Source organism: Pyrgilauda ruficollis, unplaced genomic scaffold (assembly GCF_017590135.1).
Source record: "Pyrgilauda ruficollis isolate IOZ18807 unplaced genomic scaffold, ASM1759013v1 scaffold2, whole genome shotgun sequence".
Lineage (NCBI taxonomy): Eukaryota > Metazoa > Chordata > Aves > Passeriformes > Passeridae > Pyrgilauda > Pyrgilauda ruficollis.
In genome coordinates, this window is record NW_024519206.1 from 7928050 (window position 1) to 7950891 (window position 22842).

A 22842-nucleotide genomic window follows, 5' to 3' on the forward strand; every position below is an offset into this window, starting at 1 on the left:
GAAGCTACAAGCTGCATCACAGAGTAACATTATTCCTTCAGAAAATTCTATATTAACATATTTCTAGTGCTGCTTTCCTGCAAATCACTCCCACAAAAGGCCAGAGATGGCCAAAGAAGAGACCTTAGCTAACTCAGCTGGCACGTCAAAATTAAGTTGCTGCTGATGGACACAGCTCCTGCTGGCTTCCCTCATGTTCCCTCAAATATGCCAGACTTAGAAATGGGCCCCGTGGTATTTCTCTAGCACATCCAGCAAAATTTCACAAAGTCATTTTAGCAGAAGTGTGTCAGATTGTTCCCCTTTGGGTAGTTCTGCATAAAAGGACAATCTAGAAGTTATTATCCCCATTTCTAAAACGTAAACTGATATTAAACATGTATTTTGTTCCTACAGTCCAGCTTCACTGACTGAAGACAAGTTATGAGAAAGATATGCAGTTTTTTCATCCTTCTTGTTTCTGGAAGTTAAACACAGAACAGGTAGAGCAGCTTTACTGATTTTTAGTGACTGTTGGCATTGTAATTGGTTATATTTTGGTCCATTATCTCAATATTTTGTGTTTTATCATCCTGAATAAGCAGCTGGATAGCAATTTAAAAATAGATAGATGTTTGGCATTTGGAAAAAAAAATCTGTCATGAAATGATTGAACGAGACTATAATGTCTCTTAAAATAATTTTAAAAAAATCTCTAATTCTGCTGAACTGATATGCCTAGCAGCAATGTCATTTCAGTTCTCTCCTTGCTACCTCTTTTATTCATCATCTCTCCTTTCATGCTTAAGAGAAGCACCTTTAAGATCAGAGAATTTAAGTATAAATGTTCTCTGGTCTCATCATTTCGATATTTTCACAGTCAAAACTGAATTTGAAACAACTAGTTCATTAATGCCATGGGGGTTTTAACTGTACTACCATGTGGATCACTTAAAATTTAATTAAAAAGTGTATCTCTCTTTTACTTAAATGGCAAATTTTAAAGTGAATTTTTGAAAGTAACTTTGAGGAAAACTCACTACATTTTGTCAATAAAAATTAGGATCCAGTAAGTCAAGTCAGGCAGCAGCACTGATTTTCAAACAGTTCTACATTAATGACCAAGATCCCTGCCAAGAACTTAATGATGAATCTTTTAGAATTAAAATGCAAAATAGGATGAGATAAAAAGAAGGTCAAAGAGAACTTGGGTGAGACCTTATCAGGTAAGATTTTTCATTACTCTCCTCTTGTGTAACTTTTACTTTGGGTGCAAATGGATTGTAAAAGTTAATGATTTAAGGACAGCAGAATCCCGTGATGAAATCTTGCCCATAGTGTTTAAATACAGCTTGGAAGCTTAATAACAGGTGATTCATACACTATGTGATGAAAAGTAGATTAATTACTAATTTTCTGATACCTTCTATAAGAATCTGTGAATAAAAGTGCAGGACTCTATTGGTTCTATAGAAAAAATGAAGCCATATGTAAGTTATACCATTATACTGACTTGATCATTACTAATGAAAAGAAAAAAAAATGGTGGTGTCTCACTAGCTTGTAAAATTTCTCAAATACACACTTCTTCTGAAATCTAGAGCTTGAGAATTGTTCAATAAGAACCTGACTTGGACCATTAATAAGCACCATCTGTTAAACAGTCATATAAGATTTTCACATTGAGAAAGATTGTTTCAATGTTAAATTTTATGGATAGACTTTTTTAAACCAAATAATATTCTCCCTTTTTTTAAGTGTTGTGACTGGTTGAAATGTGCGCATTTTCATACAGAGAGCCAGACAATACCATTTTTTAGCAGTGTTTATTTTTGTAAAAAAAAAAAAAAAAAAAAACAATGAATTTGAAAGAAAGTCATATCTTTTGATTGCACACTTTTTAAACAAAAATAATACAAGATGAAGAATGAAAAATACATATTTTATGTTGCTATGTCAAAATAACACCTAAGTTTATGGACGTTCAAAATTAAAATATATATACCTAAATGCTAAAATGTCTATTTTACATTATCTACAAAATGTATGTTCTACTCCAGCCCCAAATCATAGGAAAATACTTTGATACATATGAAAAGCTATAAACATAATTTTGGAGGGAAATACACATAAAAGCTCATTAAATAATTACAACAACAAATAAATAGTTTGTTCAGCTTTACTTTTTGATTGCTGCCATGCATATTTTAATTTTTGGTATACTGAGATAAGAGAAAGGTGAGCATGCAAAGCACTTTTTTTTTAGAATTAATCTGAAAGCAGATACATGGTGTTGTAGTTTAAGCTGTTGTCAGAAGATCATAAAACATGATATAAAAGGCAATAGATGTGATAAATGTTCTCAGGAAAACCCACAACAAAGCATTATTTTACAAAATTGACTTCAGTGAATACTCTTGGCAAATTTTCTTTGCTTCCATGGCTGGAGAAATTGTAAAAGTTTATAGTGTGGTTTTGGAAGGCATATATTATTCCCCATCTTGAGCATTTGGAAAATCACCCAAAAAGTCCATATGCTGAGAATGCCCCTTTTGATTTTGGTCAAAGCAATAAGCATGTAGCATCAACTGAGAACACAGCAATGGCAGACTTGTCTTTAAGCAGTCAGAATGGTAAAGCAAATGGTTACAGGTGAGTTCAATTTTGGCACAAGGAATGGGAGATGAGAGAGCAGAAAATGTTTGACTTCTAACTTGTACTATGCTTGCTGGATTTACTGCCTCTTTTCCTTTCTTTGTGGTGCTGGATGGGTTTTGCTTGAGAAGTTCCCTCGAAGTTGTGGCTGGATTCATTGTGCTGCCTGGTGTATCGCTTGCACTTGCAGGCTGTGACCACAGTTATTTTGTAGGTTCTTGTACTTCCATCCTGGCACTGGAGCTGGATCCTCTGAGTGCGAGTTTTGTCATTGACACATCTCCACTCCTGTGAGCTCCGCCTGCTCCAGTACTTGGTTCCGTAACCTCCTCCAATCCAGTTGGGCAGCAGTGGCAAAGGGAGGCATTCACCAGCACACACCAGTTCTTTCAGGGGATTAATGCTGGTGCACTGGCCATCTGAGATGTACTTGGTGGATCTCAGTTCTCGACAACCAACTTGAACGCGATCTGCAGAATGCACAGAACAAGAAACACTGAGATTCAGAATGGAGTGATTTCCTTAACCAGTCATTTTCACATTAACCAGGCATGTTTTACAGAAGTTAAAGTAGGCTTTAATCTTTACAGGACATCTCTTCACTGTTGTGTCCCCCAACACAAGGGCCTCAAGTGCTGATGGTATCTTTGGATAATACCACAGCATAAAAAAATCCTAATGACCTGCACTTCAGCAGTTGTGGTAGAAGAGGCAATTTTATTCCCTGTACTTCTTCTCAGGGACATACCTTTTATAAGAGAAAAAATGCCCCAAGGGAAGAAATGTTTCCTGCTTATTCTCAGTCTAGGGAATCTGCTCTGTGATGTTTACAACAATTATGTTGGATCATTAGCAAGGGGGAAAACACTGCTTTGGAAACAGTTGAAATGCTTTTAAATTAATTTCAAACAGTGTGTTTCTTCTCGTTCATTGTTATAGTGGACTGAACTCTCCCATGAACTCTGCGGCTCCGGGCAGACACTGCAGAAGTGGTAACAGATGAAGTTACCACAGAATGGGATTCTGCCTATGAAGTTTGGATGATTAGCAGTAACAATTTCAGAGGGGTCCTTTCGCGCTCAAGAGAACACCATCTTTGTAACTGTAGTAGTCTGTATATTATGTGTAACATAGAGGATCCTGAAAATTCTCTCAGGCAGCTGACAGAGCCAACATGCAGAGCTTCTCATACAGGCATGTTTGTACCCGTCTCTATGTGCGGCTCTGCACCCTGCAATAAACACAACTGTTTATTTCAGTAATTATACTTTGAAATAAACGCCCACAGTGTGCTTAATTTTAATAAGCAATCTTTACTGTCTGTGCTCTCCCTCTTTCCGAAGGACAATTACGGCACAGAATCTACACACAATGCAATTAACTAATGCTTTTAAAATAGAAGTAATTACTAGAAACATTTCAGAATGAATCATAAAAGGCTTTGAAGGTACATCTACATATCACAGCTACAGGCTGCTTCTGTTTCTTCTTGGATTTTTGGAAGCAAGTTCTGAACTGAGGCACTGCGTTAAGATTGCTTCACCCTGTCCTCTGTGTCTCAGGGTGGGCAGGAAGAGGGGACTGTAAATCTGCAGGCTGATCCCAGGGAATATTGACAGGGCTGCTCTACTGCCTGCTTTGCAGAAAAGATTCAGGCTTGCCTTCCTGCAGCTGCACTCAGGAATGTACCTGGAAGCATTTGGTCACAGATCTGAGTTTGTCTTTCCTTCTGTTTTTCTGTCTTCCCCGGCTCAGCTTTTCACCAGTGACAGCTCAGTGACAATGAATACCTACTGACCTGTCCCAGTAATCTCATAATGATGAGATGTTTCCTGTGCATTAAAACCCTTTAGCATTCATAAAAGCTGACACACCTGGCTTAGCTGAAAGGTATCGGTGTCACTTGTTGCCTTCACTTTCCAGGGATGACTCTATTTTTATCAAGGTGCTGTGGGTGGGTTGGTGTGTGTGTATGTTTCCTCTATCTGGATTTCTTTAATTTTAAGGAGGTGTGCAGGGGAGGGAACAGATAAAGTCAGTAGGTTTCCAGATCCCCACGTATCTGACTTATATACATAAAGCTCAGAAGGAAAGGACTGGATATAAAAAAGGCAAGTTAGAGCAGAGATCATAGGTAAATTACGACCTGATTTGTTTACTTTTGCTGGAGGTGTTAAGCGGGTAAGTGCTACGGCAGGAAGTAAAACTAAACAGCGGGAACAAAATTCAGAGTTTTTTATTGCACTTGAAAAGTAGCCCAGACACCTCCCCTGCCCGCAGTGGGAGGTGAGTCAAAAAAGCGAGCGCTCTGGAAATGCCTCTCTGTCCTTTTTCTTTATCTCGCTTCCCTACCGGATAGATGCCATAGAACCCGGCATTCCTGGATGAACCTCCCTCAGGAAGTAACCTGCCCGAGAGAGCCGGTCCTACAGGACTTCCCAGCACGGGGGTGGGAGGGCGGCTGGCTCGGAGGCCGCCCGGCGAGGCAGATCCCGGCCCGGAACCAGCAGCATCTCTCCGTGGCCCGGCTTCCCCCAGGCGCCCGTTCCCTGGAGCGCCGCGCTCGGGCTGGGGGGCCGGGGCGCTGCCACGGGATGCGCGGCTCCGGCAGGGGCTCTGCTCCCGCTCCCGGGCCGGGTCAGGCGGGGCTGCCGCCCACGGCTGCGGTGGAAGCGCCGCCGGTGGGATACTCACTGTTACGGTCGGATCCAGTGCTGGTGTAGTGCCTGCCTCCGTTTCTAGCTTGATTCAACGTGCTGTTGCTACTTGGGCTCGCCGCAGCGGGTTTAACAACGTGAGAATAAAGTATCTCTGTGGCATCGTTCTTGAAAGCCAAGTAGCTTCTCGTGAAGATGCAAGCCAGGAAAAAGCCGTAGAAGTGAATGGCAGGGAGAAGCATGGCTGGTTCAGGCTGTCTGACAAAGCTGGATGAAATCTTTTCCTTCTGCTTCTTCTGTGTAACTGAAATTGCTCTTGCAGGTTTCCTTTATATATTCAGAGAGGTTTGGCATTCATTCAGGTGTAAAGTTGTGGATAGCTTCAGAATGAAAACCCACAAAAGGGGTGGGGTCCCTCCATGAGCTGCGAAGACCTTTCACCAATAGGAGAGAAGACTGCAGTAAAGGAGGAGTTAGATGCACTAATTGCAGGATTCCTATTTGGGGCTATTGAGGGTATCAGAAAACTCTTAGGAACCAGTACACAGCAGCATTCAGGCTGAGACCTAGAGACTGCCGGCTCTGCCCTGCCATTCCCTATGGTCCTGCATGCCTGGCACTGTGGCTGATGTGACTAACACGGTGACAGAATGAGTCTCTCCTGTCCAACTTATGCAAAGTTATGTACCCTCTTCTCAAACTGAGATGAGCTCTATAAGGATGCAAAATTTATAGAACTTACTGAAGACTGCTGTTACACAAATATTATCTGCAATATACCAAAATTATTTTTTAAAAATATTGTGAATAATTTAAAGCTGCCTCTAGATGCTTTAAATTATGCAGCTTTGATCAACAGGGAGTACTGCAAGGGAAATTACTTGGTTTAGGGGAATATTCTCTCCCTGGTGTACAGAGTTATAAGTCTGTATTTCTGTATCACCACACATAAAAAGTGTCTCCTCTAGGCTCCTTCGTGCAAACGTATCCATATTCATAGCCTCTCACCATGCTCATTCACCAAACTAGTCTTTTTTCGTTTTGTACATTGCCTAGAGCATTCTTATATTTTAATGTATTATTTCATGTGATAAAGGAAACAAGAGAAAACATGCAAATCTTTTTTTTCAAAATTTTGGAAGAATAATCCTTACTTCGGCATACTTTTTTGTTGTGGCATGCACTTACTTGATTTTACATAAAATTGCACAGCCCAGATACAAACACCAGTGTAAACTGATATATTGCCAGTAGGCCAGTGCTTGTCTGCATCATGGTGAATGCTCTATAGATTTTCAAAATAAATAAAACAACACTTTTTCACAGTGTTGATCACTGTGTTGATCACAACACAGTGATCAACACTGAAAACTCTAGCGTTCTAACTAGAAAGGAAACCCTTTTCTTGGGAAAAAGTATAGCCTTGCAGAAGGCCATATTAGACTAAAGATTAGACTGCAATCTCACTTACACTCTCTGTAATTGAGTTGGTATCTAAAGTCACATTGGATTTTATTGCTGCAATAAAATCATAAGTGGAACACAGGTTAGTTACATCTATTGCCAGGATCAAAATCTGTCATTCAGAGAAGACAACTTTGTTTCACCCTAGTCACAGGCAGACACTTGTCTATATCAGCAACACTTTCCTCTTGCATCATTAAGAAAGTTATCCTGGATTTCAGCAGGAGTAAGGACACATCCACAGTGAGTGCCAAACTGATAGCTTTTGCTTAAAGGACGCAGGAAAAACAGGAGTGTTGCAAGGTGAAGTGAGTTTTACTGGCAGAGCTGTGTGTGGGGAAGTTGAGTTGATTGCCTGCATCTATTATGACTAGCCCAACCCAGTTCTGGAATAACAAGAATGTTGCAAGGCAGAGTGAGATCTTTTAGCAGGGTAATGTATGGAGGAGTGGGATCACTGCTAACCCCTTACAAAATGCCACGTTCCACTTTCATGGAGAATCTAATCTAACCCCAAAAGCAAAGATGTATATTTTACCTCCCCTTAAAAAAAAAAAAAAAATTAAAAAAAAAACAAAACACAAAAAAACCCCAAGTTTTCTTAAGCAAATAATCAAAAAAAGATATGTACATTGCAGATCATTAATATTTGAGCTTTTTTTTTTTTCAACATCACTGAACCTTGTAGATGTTGAAGTCCTACTTCTTTTTTTTTTTTTAATATTCACAGATCATACAGATCTTTACACATCTCACCTACCCTGCAGGATAGTCTCTGTGCTGAACTGAGCCACTGTAATTAAAAGCATAGAAATGATTTTCCAGTTATCCACAGTACCTGTGTATACCAGTCAGGAGTCCTCTTCCTAGTAGAGAGATTTTCCCACATCAGACAAGACTTTAAAAAGTCAGAGGTTACCTTGAGAGCTGTTTTCTCTGAAATAAGGCATATGATCTTCTCACAGGGAAAATGAATGGGACTTTGGAGTCGTTATAGGGCTGGGTCTACAAGAAGCCTGCTAGGCCTCAAGCTTTCAATGAAAGCTAATGATCATCCTTTCAAATTTAGTCTAGATTTCAAACCATTAGGTTTGTCACGTACATCTCTTGGTCTTGTCACTTAGAGAAGGAAGACCTCATGAAAAGCCTCTTACAGCCTTTGTAAAGGAAAAGTTTGGCCCTGAATTTGCCACAGGAAAGATAATATAGATTACCTCGTTTTTCTGTGCACTAGACAGGGTAGACCTTGTTTTAATTTTATTTGTGATTTCCATTTGTTACAAATATTGTACAAAAATATTGTGATTTCAGTTTCTTGGTCAGTAGTGTCAGCCTCCCTGCTTTGAAAGGTAAGCAGGCTTCTGAGGAGTTTGTCAGTTTGATTCATATTTTCTTTATCAAACCTAGAGCTTGCAGTCTTTCACTGTTTCTGAGTCTCCCTGAGAGAGATTAGAAGTTGCTTGAAGGAATTCTGATCAGATAAATTTGATTCCTGTTAATACTTCCTCAGTGAACTTCAGAATAAAAAGGTGTTTCTTGTTGTTTAACTCAGAATGAGTTTCCAGACTTAAAATATATTTTGCTATCATTAGTTAAATGTTGTGATAAGTTGTCAAAGGTGAAGGCTCTAAGTTATCCTCATAGCCTCCAAAATAGACTTATACAGGGTATAGTCTGTTCTCATTCTAGTCAGATTTGATGGCTTGTGTCGAACATTGCTCTGCTTAATCTGTAATATTGGCCATAAGGAATATATTACACAAGGTCTTTGAAGTCTGTACTGGCTTCCTTTTTGCCCCTGGGCATAACTCAGGATGTTCTTATTGATCTATAAAACTCTATGAGCTTTGAGTCCTAGGCAGTAAATTCTCTCTCCTTTATCTTCCATTATGATGCTTAAGATTAGCTGGGGCATACTGACTATACCTGAGTGTCTGGAGAGGTTGAGTGCTCAGTGTGAAGGGTCCAGGAGTCTGGATTTCACTGCTCCCAGGGATACAAGAGAGCTTCATTCTGCTCCTTGGCAACGTGCAAAGGCCCTTGTTTATTCAGATACTTGAAAAGTGACTGTGGGGAAGACACAGGGCAGAAACCCATTAGCCAGATTAATTTGTTTGTACATGTACCCAGGGATAAAGTGCTACGTTTAACTATATGCTTTTTTCAACTTTACTGCTCCTCATATATTAACAGCCTTGCTTCTGAGTGAACCTAAAAAGAGTGGTAAAGCCATCCATCACTCTTCAGAGAGAATGGTATCCAGAGTTATCTGCACCTTAAATCTTGCTTTTTTGCATTTTCTGTGATGGAAAAACCACGCTCTCTCAATGGATGTGGAATAATATAAGGCATACGTTCCATAAAGATCCCAAAAGAGAATTCCCTTCTTCATGGTCATTTATAAGTCTGTCAGGATCCCATTCTCCATGTTTCTTAGACACTCTAATGATGTCCAAAGGGCAAAGTTTTGTGCAGAATGCACACACCTGTCTAGCAGCACAAAACAGCCACAGGGAATAGAAGAGTATGCACTGACAAGTACAAATGACTGCCAGAGAGCCTTGCAAACCACATGATCACTGAATGTGCACAAAAAAAAGGAATCCTCAATTTTTCAAAACACTTAGGCCTGCCCAGTTTTAATAATGACAGAAAAGGACCAGAATTAGAATGAGGGTGTCATGGAAAGAAAGGTTCAAAATTTGTGTTTATATTTTTATTGTTAGTTCCAAGAAGAAGACCACTGCACTTTTGACTTGTTTCAAAGCCAGATACTTTGAGAGTAAGCACAGGCACAGATAAATGATTGCAAAAAATAAGCTGACATTTATTACTTTGCACCTAAAACAGAAAGGACTGTCAGGATATTTTCTGTTAAGCAATAAGTATATTAGTAATGTACTTCAAAGCTCCCTAAAATGTGATTTGGAGCTTGATAAGAGAACTTGTCTGAAAGTGAGGTAAAATTGTAATAAATGCAACTGTTGAGAGCTTGTAAGCTGTTGTGCAACAAGTTAGCATAGTTTTAAAGCTCATACAGAAAACATGCTAGAGAACCAAGATACCCTCCCATGCTGCAAATTCCAAAACCAATGATTTTTTGAATACTGAGGTTTTTCTATACTGACACTTTTTAATTTTCTCAATAAATTACACTTGAAAGATTCAATGGAAAACATAACATATATTCTCATTAATAAGAATTACTAATTAGTTCTGATTTATGTCTTCTTCATCTCCCTAAATGCCATATTACAATTTTTTTTTTCTGCTTACTCTTATACATAATGTAGACAAAATAATTTAGGTCGGGCTGCAGCTTCAAAGGAGGCAAATTATACTTTTATCAAAAAAGACATTAAATAGACTGAAAAGGGGGGATTTTTTTTTAAATTCTAGGAAAATTTACAGTAGAGTGAAGAACGCTTCTTGAACATTTGCAGTAAGATTTTAAGACAAGTTTGAAGACAATGTGGCTTATCGTCCAAAACATATTTTATGATTTCTGCATGTGTTGAAGAAGAAAAAGTATCAAAACATTTTACAAATGAAAAAAAGAATGAGAATTACAGCCTGTACACTGGTGATAACATTTTTGGAAACTCTTAGATGACACTGAAATGTAACACTTCTCTTTTAAAGAAATTTAGAACAGGAAAGGTGGATTTTATTTTTTTTTTCCCTACACATAGACACTGAAATGAACTGGACTGTGGTATCTACATATTTTTGTAAAGTGTTGCCCTAAGGAGTGAAAGTCCTATTGATTTTCAGTGAGCCAGTTACTTAAATGCTTTTGAAAATTTTACCCTCAGGTTAAAATTCTGAAACTCCTACTCAATGTTAGACAGGCAAAGTCCCATCAGCATGCCCCAGTTGCAAATAAAACAGAAACTGAGTAAAGGTTTTGAAGTCTGACTTGTTTCTTTATGTGTAATTAACTGAACTCTTAATATATCACTATGTTTCAGTAAACTGCTTTGTGTTTCTAATTATGTGGTCTGAAATGATTACAGTGTATTTAAAAAATGCACACTCTACTACAAACCAGCAAGAAAAATCTGGCACAGTGTCAGGATTTCCAAGGCAGGCACTTGCCAAACCTGTTGTTAGATCCAAAGTCATAATTTAAAAACAAGCCTACAAGGTATCTGGAAGAAGATCCCTCTTTCCTTCCTTCTGCTCCATCTCCCACTCCCTTTACAAGGAAATCACTTTACGTTATCAAAACAGAACACTTACTCACATTTGTCTCCTGATAGGAAACTTGTCCCTGCTACGTTCAGATTTTAGTTTTGACTAGTGCACATTCTTGTTAAAGAAAAAAGTTACCTTCACCAAGAATGACAGTGTCCAAATTCTTCAATCAGATAAACATGCACAACTCCTTGCTGAAATTAAGGAAGTTCCTGAGGGCAAAACCTGGCCCCAAATTAGAATTTTAATAATTGTAATACTGTATAATCCTTTCCCTGCCAAGAGACAAAAATGGCCCATCCTGCACAAAAAATTCACAGGTTTACCACACACTCAGTATCAGGGTTTCACTCATGAACCTCAATATACTTGATCAAAGTCTATAGAGCTTATTTTATTAAAATTAATCCATCTGATATGATGGTGCATTTGTGCAGTACTGAGAATTTCTTACTTGCAGATGTGGGATCTGCTATAATCCAGCAAATGTTTTCACATTATCACCCTGGACACAGCTTTAAATACTGGGAAGGAACCTTAATTAAAATGGAAATCTGTCTCTTTCTTAAAGGATCTATCTTGATGTGTTGGTTTTTACTCTTGGCTACAGAGAGTATTTCATTCCTATCAGAAATTTGTTTCACCTAATTTATTTTAGTTTCACCTAATTTTTTTTTAGTCCCAAACCATTTCATGCAATAAATGAATGAATCAGTCTGAATGAAATTAAGACACAGGACTAAGTATCATCTGACTACACAGACACTACTGCTCATTCTAGACTTCTTTTCCAGCAATTTTCACTACCTTGAATTCACATGTAAAAAGAAAACATAACAGGAAGAGCTGATTGAGATCTCAGTGGAATGCTCTAGAATCTCTTTTAAAATTACATTTTTACTGAACTAAAGCTTAATAAACCTTATTTTGACTACAAAACCTTAACTAATAGAGTGTCAAAATGCACAGTGAGAGTTAAGTTTCCAAAATTCTAGGGCTAAATGCCTAATAGTTTTTAGAGGTTTTTACAGTGAAAGCATTTAGTTGTTGCAGTTGAGTCTTGCCACTCACAAATGTAACACATAGAAACACATGCGCAGTCTGTTTGGTGAAGAGTGTGAAAAATGTTATTGACATGAAGTTGAGAGGTGGGAATGAATATTCAGTACATTCCACCCATTCTCCAGGTTCTATGTAAAATTTAATATCAAAACACTTCAGGGAAGAAGAAGAATGGCAATTCTTTGCAGCCATAAATGTCAAGATTTCAAAATCTTTTCTTCAATCCAAGTCAGAAAAAAATCTTCACATTCTGACTCTCCTTACAGAAGAAAATTCAGAGAAAGAAGAAAATCTAGCCAGATGTCACTATTTTTATTTTTTCTTTGATTAATCTTGACTTTTATTAGTGGCAGTTCACCAGCAATAGGATAATCCTTGCCTTGAGTTTTAAAGGATTATTTATCTCATCTTATCTAAGCTTAGAAGTCACTTAGTATACCTTCATGGTAAAAAATAATTATTAGCAGTATTTGCTTCACAGTTTTAAGCAAAACAATCCCCTAGCCTGAAGTGCAGTGGGATTTCAGTTTTCATCTAATGCTCTATATATCTATATCATCACAACAGATCAGCACTTTGAATTAAAATGTAGTTAAAGTTATATGGTTACAAAACAACTTAACAATGAAACTGCTGTCAGCAGAGATAATCAGCAATTATTATTTTAAAATTACTACTTCTTCAAAGATTAAACTTTGTCCATACTGCTCAAAACTGGCCATAACAGCTCTTATCACTGTTGCACCTCACATCACTGTCCAGGAGCTAAACAGGCTCAACAAACAAACACATCTTACACAATATTCAAAACCTTGACTCTGTTTATGCCTGTAACCTTCAGGCAACTAAGACATTCTTTTTCCAAGGCAAAGTATTGTTGTTGTGACCGACATTTATTTTGGAACTTCAGTCCTTAGTCTTTGGAATGGCAAACTGATTTAGATGACTTATAAACAGTATTCAAGAAAGGAAATGTCAGAACATTCTGTTTGTTCACTTGGCCTTTCTGCAGTTCTTCAGAGCTTTTCAAAGCGTTGCTTTTCTAAAATGTATCCTAGCATGGAAATGTTAGACAAATAAAGCTTTCATAACTGTCAACATCTGAGTTTGTTTTTCAGGAGGAATATCTCCAATAAATTTTCCCTCTGAAGAAAACCAGAGTAGTGTCCTTCCTTCTTGGAGTTTTCATCTAAAATGCTCTCATCTCATATTCATGCTTGCCTGATTAGAACAACAAAGCACTTTTTACTGTAAATGAAAAATCCTGCAGGTGAAAATTCCTGGTCTGATTCTTCCCTGATGGTAACCAGACTGGCCTCCTGTAAGTCTTGGAGATGCCTATTTACTTTGTAGGGCTGGATGTATCAAGTCACCTTAGTATAAACAGCTAGTAAGAGACAGGATTTTGTTTAATTTCTGATTTTTTTTCTCATTACGTGCTACCTTTGCTACCTCTTAGGACGGTAGGATAACGAAATCTTGTCTTCCAGCCTCCCTTCAGAGTTTTGCCTTACAGATGCTCATTTCCATCCACCTCTTGCACAGCTGAATGGAATTAGCGTCCCATGCCGACTCCCTCCTTTTCTTTTTCCATTGCAAACTCTGGCAAGCTGTTGGAGTGTGAGAGGTGTGATAACAACTGCCTGGCACTCCTGTGTCTGTCCACCTGGTTCCTCTGTGCAGGAAGCACATTAAGCAACCAAAAGAGGAGACAGATACGCTCTAGGAACATATCTCTGCAGAGATTTTTTTGCACAATTGAATTTTCAAGGAAGAAAAAGCATTTGAAGTACCTATAAAAGCTGCACACTTGCACAATGTCAGAAAGAGCCAGTAGATCAGGTGGGTCCAGGAGGCAATTTGGGGACATATTTTATAAATTTGGTACTCTGAGGAGATTTTACAAGTTCCTATGATTCTATGAAGGTAACTGTTGCTGTAGAGCTCCTTACATATTTATGATGGCTTTCTTACTTTATGCAAATCACATAAAGAAAAACTAGTTAAAAATTACTTCTGTATGTAAAAGAAGTTATAGGATTGTTTTTGTATTTTATAGGTGTAGAGGATGCCAGTAAATGTTATAGCTCAAATGTCTACCTGAACTTTGAGTTTTTGCCTTCTCTAGCTGATATAAAGTTTCACAATTGCTTCTTACTTGAACTTTACCACATTTACATGTGTAGCCTCTTATAAACTGTGCATAGAATAGATGTCTTTTGCTCTTTCTAACAAAGAATATAGAGTACCAAAAAGAGGATCTCTTACACAGAATAAACTCTTTTGTTGTGGTCAACCCAATCCATAATTCTTGTAGACATAGATCAATATAACGTCTGTTAAGAAAAGAACTAAAACTGAAGTGCTGGAGTGAATTTATCTATTAATGACTTTCTCTCTTATAAAGTGAGGAAAGTTGTTATTTTATTACAATTAATTCAATCAACAAGTATAAACAAAACTAAAATGATATGATGCTTACTAAGGACAGAGGAATGTATGGCCATGAAATGCATTTTATTGTACATACTAGAAAACACTTTAAAAAAAAACTGTTTAAGTTAGATAATTGGTTTTCTAAATTGTCACAACAAAGAGCGATCCGTGCGTTTTGCTTCAGCATTAGGGATCCTTGCTGAAGTCAATGGAAATCCTTCAGTCATCTCACAGGGAGTTGTGTTTAGGGTCTCCATGCAGTAAAACACTCACCAAGGGAGTAGCTGGCCAAGTTCTGAGGTTCTGAGTGTGCACTTTAAAATAACCCAAAACATCTTTCCAATAGATGGCACATGAGATTTCATAGTCTAAAACATAAATGCAGCAATGATATGTCACCACCAGCCCAGAAAGATCTTAGGTAACAAGTTTGGACTTAAAGGCCAATATGAACTTCAACTTTCTATATGCAGCCATCAGAATGGTCTTTTTAGTAGCTTTGGCTCAATTAGCATTTGATTCACATTTCCCTGTTAAAAAGAAAGATTCATCATATTTATGAATAGCATGGTTATAAAAATTTTGATTTATCCATCTTGTTTAAACAGTTTACATCTTTTAGTTGTTTCCATTACTTTATGTTTATTACTAGTGTCAGCACACTTGTGCTAATTATGTGATGGCAGTCCTTCCCAAGTACTCATTCCAAACATCTGAGGCAGGACTTTATCCATTCTTCCTGTTAGAAGTGTAGTCTGTTTTGAGGCCACTAATGAATGTATCATATCCTTCCCCCCCCCCCCCCCCCCAATATGCATTGCTTCCTATGGGCATTCAACACTGACGCTCCAATTTCAACCTCATGCCACATGCAGTAATGCCACTATAAAATAAAAAAAATCTGGGACTGTCCTTGAAAGAAGTTTGGGAATCCTCCCATTCCCATTTGGTCCTTTTTGCATCACTAACATTTCATTATTTTGATACAATATGTAATACAGCAGTGACTTAATACCACGTCACCACATAAGACTTATCACAATTTGTGAAGCTACAGTACCTGAAAGAACTTGAAAATATCTTAATTATCCCACACAGAAAGATTAAAGGAAGGAAGAAAGTCCCAGGAATACAGAGGGTGCTCAATGTAATCATGCTTCAGGATTACTCTTGGCTAGGGGTGTTGCAGAGGATTGAAGTCAGTCATTGTTTGCCTTATTACCCTGTTACCGTGTGAGAAGAAGAAACACTGAGTGTGCTCTCCAAATCTAGCCTTCAGCTTTGTGGCACACATAATCTTTGCATGGTAAAAGTTCAGACTGTATCCTGAACCTTAATTGGTTTGGGCTCCAGCATCAAAAGATGGCGGTGTACTTGAAAATATCTCATTAATCTAATCTCATGATTTTGGGACCATTACAATGCATTTTATGTCTAGGATTTGCCTCTCTACTGTCAAGTATGTGTGGATCTCAGAATATTCTCAAGACTTAACTCTTCCATAATTCACACCACAAACCCTTAAACTAACACTGAGGCGTTATTTAGATGAGTGCCAGGAGGTGGAAAAACTCTCACTACTCTCAGCAACGTTGATTATACTCAGTGGCTTTGTGTGGGCCAAGCTTTTGTTCAGGCAGCCTGCCTGGCCCGCACCCAGGCAAAATCAATCATAGTAATGGTTCATCAGCTAGTACTGGGAGGTTGGTTTTCTTTGTAACAGTGTAAATTATTTAAAACCAAGCTGTGAGTGGGCTATGTATGAAAGTGGAGATGGAAAAATTGTGGGACATGTGGCTTAGGGTGCCCATATGTGCAGTCAAACCCACTTTTCAGTTTGTAGTCTAGACATGGCCTTATGGCTTGGATTTGGCAATACTGAACATCACAGAGATGAAAATAGGGTTTAATACCCTAAGGCAGATAGATTGGAATGTGGAGAAAACCTAATAATGCAGGTTACTTTAATGTCTGCAGTATGACTGTGGTCAATCCCTCTCTTTTAAATGGGGAGGGGGAATTTCATGTCATCAAAATTTGGCAGGTACAATTCAAGACAAATAGTTTGAATCTCTAGTGAGTGTGGTTTGGAAACGAAATTAAAGTTTCTAATAAATTTCTGTAAATTTTCTTTCTGAATGTTCAGCTAAACACGGCTTCTCTCTTGGAGGCAGCTGTAATAATAAAATATTTTACATTTATAAAGTGCTTTTCATCCTGAAAAGTCCCAACAGACTTTGAAAACTGTGTTCAATCACAAAATGGCCTAAATATGACTAAACTGCATGGGGAGCAACAACCAGACATGGAGTCACAACACATACCTTGGGCTACAGAAGTTTGGCCATGAACATTAGACTAAAACTCTACCACTACTGAATGAATACTGCAGTTTTTATTTACATGAAATGGCCAGGACCCTGGATTTTTCAAAATACTCAGCTGACTGTAAATTTTACTGGTCCACTAAGTACCTGGAAAGGTAGAAGCAGTGAAATTATTTGGTTGGGATTGGAACAGTAAAAGTCTGCGTATCTTAAAGCTAATGCTTAGAGTGTTAGGCTTTGCTTGACAGATATATCTGGATACTAGTTCCTGTGCTTTGCATGCTGCTGAGACAGTTGTCAAGTACAAAGCCTTAGTGAGGCTGCAGACAAGCAAAAGTCCTTTCCTACAGGAGAATGGACTGAATGTTACCAGCATTCATTTGCCTGACTGGTATGCTTTGCTAAAAATAAAAAATACTAAACATAGCAGTAACTTTGAAAGAAAATAAGTACTTCATACAAGCAGCTAATACAAGTAATAATATTGGGTGAAGGTATATATTAAAATGACAGGCTTTTTAATGAAAGTGGAATTAAAATGGAGGATGTAGAGAGTGATCTTTCTGTTTGCTTGTAGAACTGTCATGTAGCATTGTATTTTGGCATCAAGTATTTTGGAAGATCCAAAAATGCTCGACACAAGTCAAGACTGAAATGTGTGCTTCTTTAGAAGCAGGAACTCTCACACAGTTCAACTGCAATTGTGCATAAGTAAGGCAGGATCTAGCTTGCTGAAGTGTAGCTTGAGAAGCTGAAATGCTGTTAGTTAAGACTGGAAAAGTAAAGGATTTACTACATGGCATTAGAAATACTAAATCAAATTGAAACTGCACTTTTGTGTATTGAGGCAAAAGTCCCAAGAAACTAAGAATGTATTTCACCCAAAAAACAGATTTTTGGTTTATGTACTCCATGCTAGCTTACTCCTGCCAAAGGACCCATCCTCATCCAAGCATTTTGTGTAAATTACCAGTAGAACACTTAGGGACAATACACAACTCATATGGTACAGAAAATAAACATGTATATAAAACATTTTAAAATACACATTTTCTTCTTCCATTTCAAAAAGTAAACTATAATCTACATGCTTTCTTTTTTCTTTTTTTTTAATGAGTTTTTGGAAGAATTCTCTTAAAATTGGACCAACTTCATTTTAAAAGAAAGTAATGATTGCAATTGATGTTGCTTTTTGGGACCTATTATTCATGAAAACACTTTTTAGCTTTCCACACATGGTCCACTGGCCAAGTACTGTATGTTCTGTGTCACAAACTGTAAATTCCTTAACAGTATAGCTTTGTTTCAGGGACAACTGTTAAGAAAAACAGAAGAGAAGTACTCTTTTTGTAAGTGCATTAAATGCAAATTTTTATTGTTTCTGATTTTGTGTTTGTAGGAGAAACACAAAAAATGGAAAACTGATTTTGGATGAAGTCTTTAAAAGAGATTAAGAAAATCAGCTATCCACTTTAGTTGGTTCACACGGATGGTTTCTTTTCTATCTCCTGAACATTTATCTGAAAAAGACAGTCATTAAAGCAAAGCACTGTTTTTCAGTATAGCCCAAGAATCTGAGACTACGAAAGGCACAAAAGTATATGTAAATTATTCATTCTAAAGTCTACAGATATGACAAAATACTTGATGAATACACATGAAAAATATTCAAATGTTATTTCTTAAATGGAAGAGTAAACAGAACATAGATTAAATTTTATTTCATTTCTCAAGGTTTAAGATTGAAGGGCAAGGGGATATTGCCAGTTGATTTTATACAGTACATCCAGGTTCTTTTGTACTGAAATTCATTACCTGTATTGACTAAAGCACGTGTTTCAGATTTCAGAAAGTCACTGAAATGTGAGTTAAAATTTCTTCAGAGATGTGGAATCCATCCCTTCTGCTAATCTGGACCTTCTCCCTTGTTATTAAGAATATATATCTAATCTGTAGCCTGAAAGTTTGGGATTTCATTTTTTGACCACAAAAACTTCTCAGCTATAATACTACCTAGAATTTTCCCCTATAAAGGTACAGGCACACCAGGTCTCAGAGATCTCTAAACCTTCTTTTATTTCTCTCATTTATCACTGTTCAGTCTCTCAGACAATGCCAAGCTACTCAGCTGAACACAAAGGAGTTATTTTTGTCTCTAAGAATATGGTATGAGGCATGCTATACACAGAGTACAAAACATCAAGGCATTCATGACAAAAACCTAATATAAGAACAGTGCTGTCAAATTCTGAGCAGCGTAAGAGTTATATCTGTCTCCACCTTTTACAAGCTTTGCTTCATCATGCAGATAGGTACTTCTAGAAAATGAATTTGTTGAGGTGGACCCCCCCTTGCCTCTGTTTTTGGGGTTTTATTAAAAGATGATATAACAAAAGCTGGGCCTGTTTCAGGCTGATTGCTAATTTTTCACTATATGCTGGCAATTTGTACTTCTGCACAGACCAATTTTGCATTCTCTCTAGACTCATCCTGCAGTATAAATTCCAGATTCATTAGACTGATCTCACTGAACTGTACTGGTTTATGAATAAGTTATACAGACATTGCCTTAGATTCTAAAGCTCTGCACAAATTGGGAAGTTGGTGCTTTCATGGACATGAAACAAATGCCTCCCTAGAACTTGTGGGATGAAGGTTGGTGTCATTTGATGTGAACTGGGAGCCAAGTTACATGTTCAGGCGAGCACTGTGGTTTCAGACCAAAATTTCCATCCCCTAGAGGTATATTTCTATATTTCTTCTGTATTTCATCAGGCAAACACATGAATCTGCAGAAGGCCTTAGCAATTATACTGATGCCTCACATACCAGCAGAGCATGACAGTCCAGGAGCATACCAAGGAATAAAGGCAGTGAATGCTGAATTTTAAACCACATAAGGGTACATGTTATTGCTCCTCATGCTTCATAAGTGCTATAGAAAACACTGGGAAGTTAAAACCTCAGAAATTCTACTAATAAACAAGGATTTAACACAAAAATTGGAAACTAATTAGAAAATCCGAGACAGAATATAGTGAATAAAAGGATGGAGCATACTATTAAATAGGGTGCCAAGTAGCTGCACATCATCACTAAGCACTTTATACCAAATTATGTGCTCTACCTCAACCATTTCATAGAAATCTTATTACTTAAGCCAAAAGAAGCCTGAGTTCTTGGGCTTTTCCTTTTTTTCTTCCCCCTTGTTTTTTTTTGTTTTTTGGGTTTGTTTTTTTTTTTTTTTTGTTTTTTTGGGTTTTTTTTTGTTTTGTTTTGTTTTTCGGGGTTTTTTTGGGTTTTTGGTTTTTGTTTTTTTTTTGTTTTTTTTTTTTTTTTTGGTTTTTTTTTTTTTTTGTTTTTTTTTTTTTTTTTGGTTTTTTTTTTTTTTTTTCCCTTTTTGTGTAACTGTTATTTACTTATCGTTCTGGGCCAGTTCTCTACATAGAAGGACACTCTCCACGAATCATGCTGCTTGAGAAGTGGCTGAAAGATGGAGGAGGACAAGGCATAGAGCTGTGGTGGGAGAATGTCTCTTGGGAGGACTGCACAGAGCAGGGCCAGAGGGAGGCCATGAAATAGTGAATCCACCTCCTGAACCATGACAGCTCCAGAACCTACCTCCTCAGCCAAAGCAGATGCTGGAGCGTACACCAGGAAAAGAAATGTTGATGTTCTTCAAAGTTAATTAAATCAGTCACAACTGTGAGTGTGGGATCTACGTGGTATGGAGTTAACCTTTTTTTACCCATGACTTATGCATCTACTTGTCCAACAAAGAAATTGCCATTGGCAACAGTTTAGTTTAGCTGACATATACATAATGAAGGACACACTACAGGAACCATAGATTCTATTTTTATTTTCTACTTGGTTTTTCCTGGACTTACTGATTTGCTAGTAGAGAACTTAAAATGGTACGGTATTCTTTCATAAACACAACCAGATTACATTCAAATACATACCTACAGCTCCATTCAGTAAAAAACCTCCAATTCTCATCTTGTGGTTTTCTGTGGAATTTTTTCAGTCTGTCACATTTCCTTTCTCTATTGTTACTACAGACTCCATGGGGTACCATAAGTGAAGATTCAAGAGAATGCTGTATTGTAAGATCTTCCTTTTGTGCTGGCTTTTGTCCTGGCAGGAGATAAACCATCTTCACTCTGTCTGGGACACAGATGGGTATGGGCAACATTCTTCCACTACTGAGTCATTATTTAAAAGGATCTATTTTTCCACTTTTTACTGGCCTCCCTTTTTCAAAATTGTGTCACTGAGTAGACTGTTGAGTATTTTATATTTATATAAGCTTGATCTTTTCCTAAACCAGCCTGAATTGATTAATTTAGTGTCAATATTCTCTAAACCATGCAGAATTTCTTTGGTTGTAATAAAATATGGACACTTTAGATCTTCCTGACTCCATTGCTTGTTGGCTGATGAAAATGAGCAAAATGTAATGCAGCAATAAAGAACACTGTTTATCATGGGGTTTTTTTTTCCAGATATGGCAGCTTAATAAACTGTAAAATTTGTCCTTGAACATTCAAGTGTCAAAAAATGTTTGTGAATTTCAAGTATCTGTTGTTGGTATTTGTGAAATATGCACACAACTGTTTTTTCCTTCAGGTGGGTCCCAAGGCCTATGTTGTGGGCCATCCATAAGGTGGATAAATGTACTTAAAACAAATGTTTATATTTGCAAATACATATTTTTGTACTATAAAATTTGGTTTTGCTCAGATATCTTACAGTATTGTAGCCATATTCAGTCTCATGCTAATGGTAAGAAGCAGTATTCTGATGAAGACCCTTCACAAGCATGGTCCCTAAGTAACTCAGACTATCAGACCTTTGTGTTTAAACATTGATGGTAACAAAGTTTAAATGCTGATGATACCCACGGCAGCATTTAATCACTGAAATTTTAGCTTGTGCTTCTGCAGTATATATCATGCTTTTATTCACATCACAAAGCAATCTCAAAGCATAGAAACCAGGTAGCTTCTAGATAAGATTGGTCTAGAAGATATGCTCCAAAAGCACACGTAGTGTTCTCCAGCCACAGATCCAGGCTATCTATCTATCTATCTATCTATCTATCTATCTATCTATCTATCCCAGAAATCCTGAAATGTGTTACGTGGCTGTTAAGCTCCCAGCACTAACTCATGCCAGAAATGCTTTCCCATTAGCCTGCACTTGTCACTAAAGCAGACATCATTTACGTGGCTCACCTCAACCGACCTGCAGAGCAGAGATTACCAAAATGGGCTTTGCCAGTCTGATGGAAATTCCAGCCCATCCAGCCAAGTGCACTACAAAATGGAAACACAACTGGGGCAGGCTCTTCTATGCTCGACGATTCACTGCGTGTACCTAAGGTATTAGCTAGGTAAAAAGCCCTGGATCAAAACTTTTCTCTTTAGTCAGAGTCCAGAACAATTAATTTCTAGAATATGCTTTTTTTCCCCCCTTGGTGTCATAGGACAAATGTTTTGAGAGATGTCCTTAGAAACAGAGTATTCTACTGAATTCTCTATCAGCAAAAAAAGAATTTTGAAGAATTTTTAAGAGATTATTGACAATGTATGTTATGCATTTGCCTGAAAAATGCATTTTGTCTGCTATGTTTATATTTCTCATGAAGCATGCAAAGAGAGAGATAGAGTGTCCTTTTTAATACTAAAAAAAAATTGAGACAGAATTGCATCTGTGTATAATTATAACTGATGTGCTGAAAATTTGCAGATCTATTGTGAGCTCATCCTCAGCAAAACCTCACACAATCACCCCTTTTTGTGCCAACAAATGAGTTAAATAGCCTGGATTTTTCCACATTGCAGTAGTGTTGGGAAATATTATCAACACCACTGTATTTCTAAAGAGGTATCATACTTTTTTTTTTCAATGCTGGTTTCTAGGTTAAATTTGGCTGTAAATTTGTAAGCACATGCAGCCATGTAGTACTTTCCCATTATATAATACATTAAAGAATCTTAAAATATGTAACAGAAAGTAACCACAAATTCTTACCATTCAGAAAGGAGCAGTATTCCTGT

At 37.5% G+C, this 22842-nt stretch overlaps 1 protein-coding gene across 1 annotated transcript; it reads right to left on the minus strand.

Annotated features, from left to right (window-relative positions):
- Positions 1–1791: 1791 nt before the first annotated feature.
- SOSTDC1 (sclerostin domain containing 1) lies at positions 1792–5787 on the minus strand. The gene is made up of 2 exons (XM_041466560.1): positions 5329–5787; positions 1792–3104 (listed from the first exon to the last, which is right to left on the minus strand). The coding sequence occupies exons 1-2, from the start codon at positions 5531–5533 to the stop codon at positions 2689–2691; spliced, it is 621 nt and encodes a 206-aa protein (XP_041322494.1). The 5' UTR covers positions 5534–5787; the 3' UTR covers positions 1792–2688.
- Positions 5788–22842: the final 17055 nt, after the last annotated feature.

Coding starts and splice junctions, on each gene's coding strand:
- SOSTDC1 (XM_041466560.1), bottom strand. CDS start 5,533: ATGCTTCTCCCTGCCATTCACTTCTACGGCTTTTTCCTGGCTTGCATC. Junction 3,105..5,328: donor CACTGGATCCGACCGTAACA/GTGAGTATCCCA, acceptor TGCATTCTGCAG/ATCGCGTTCAAGTTGGTTGT.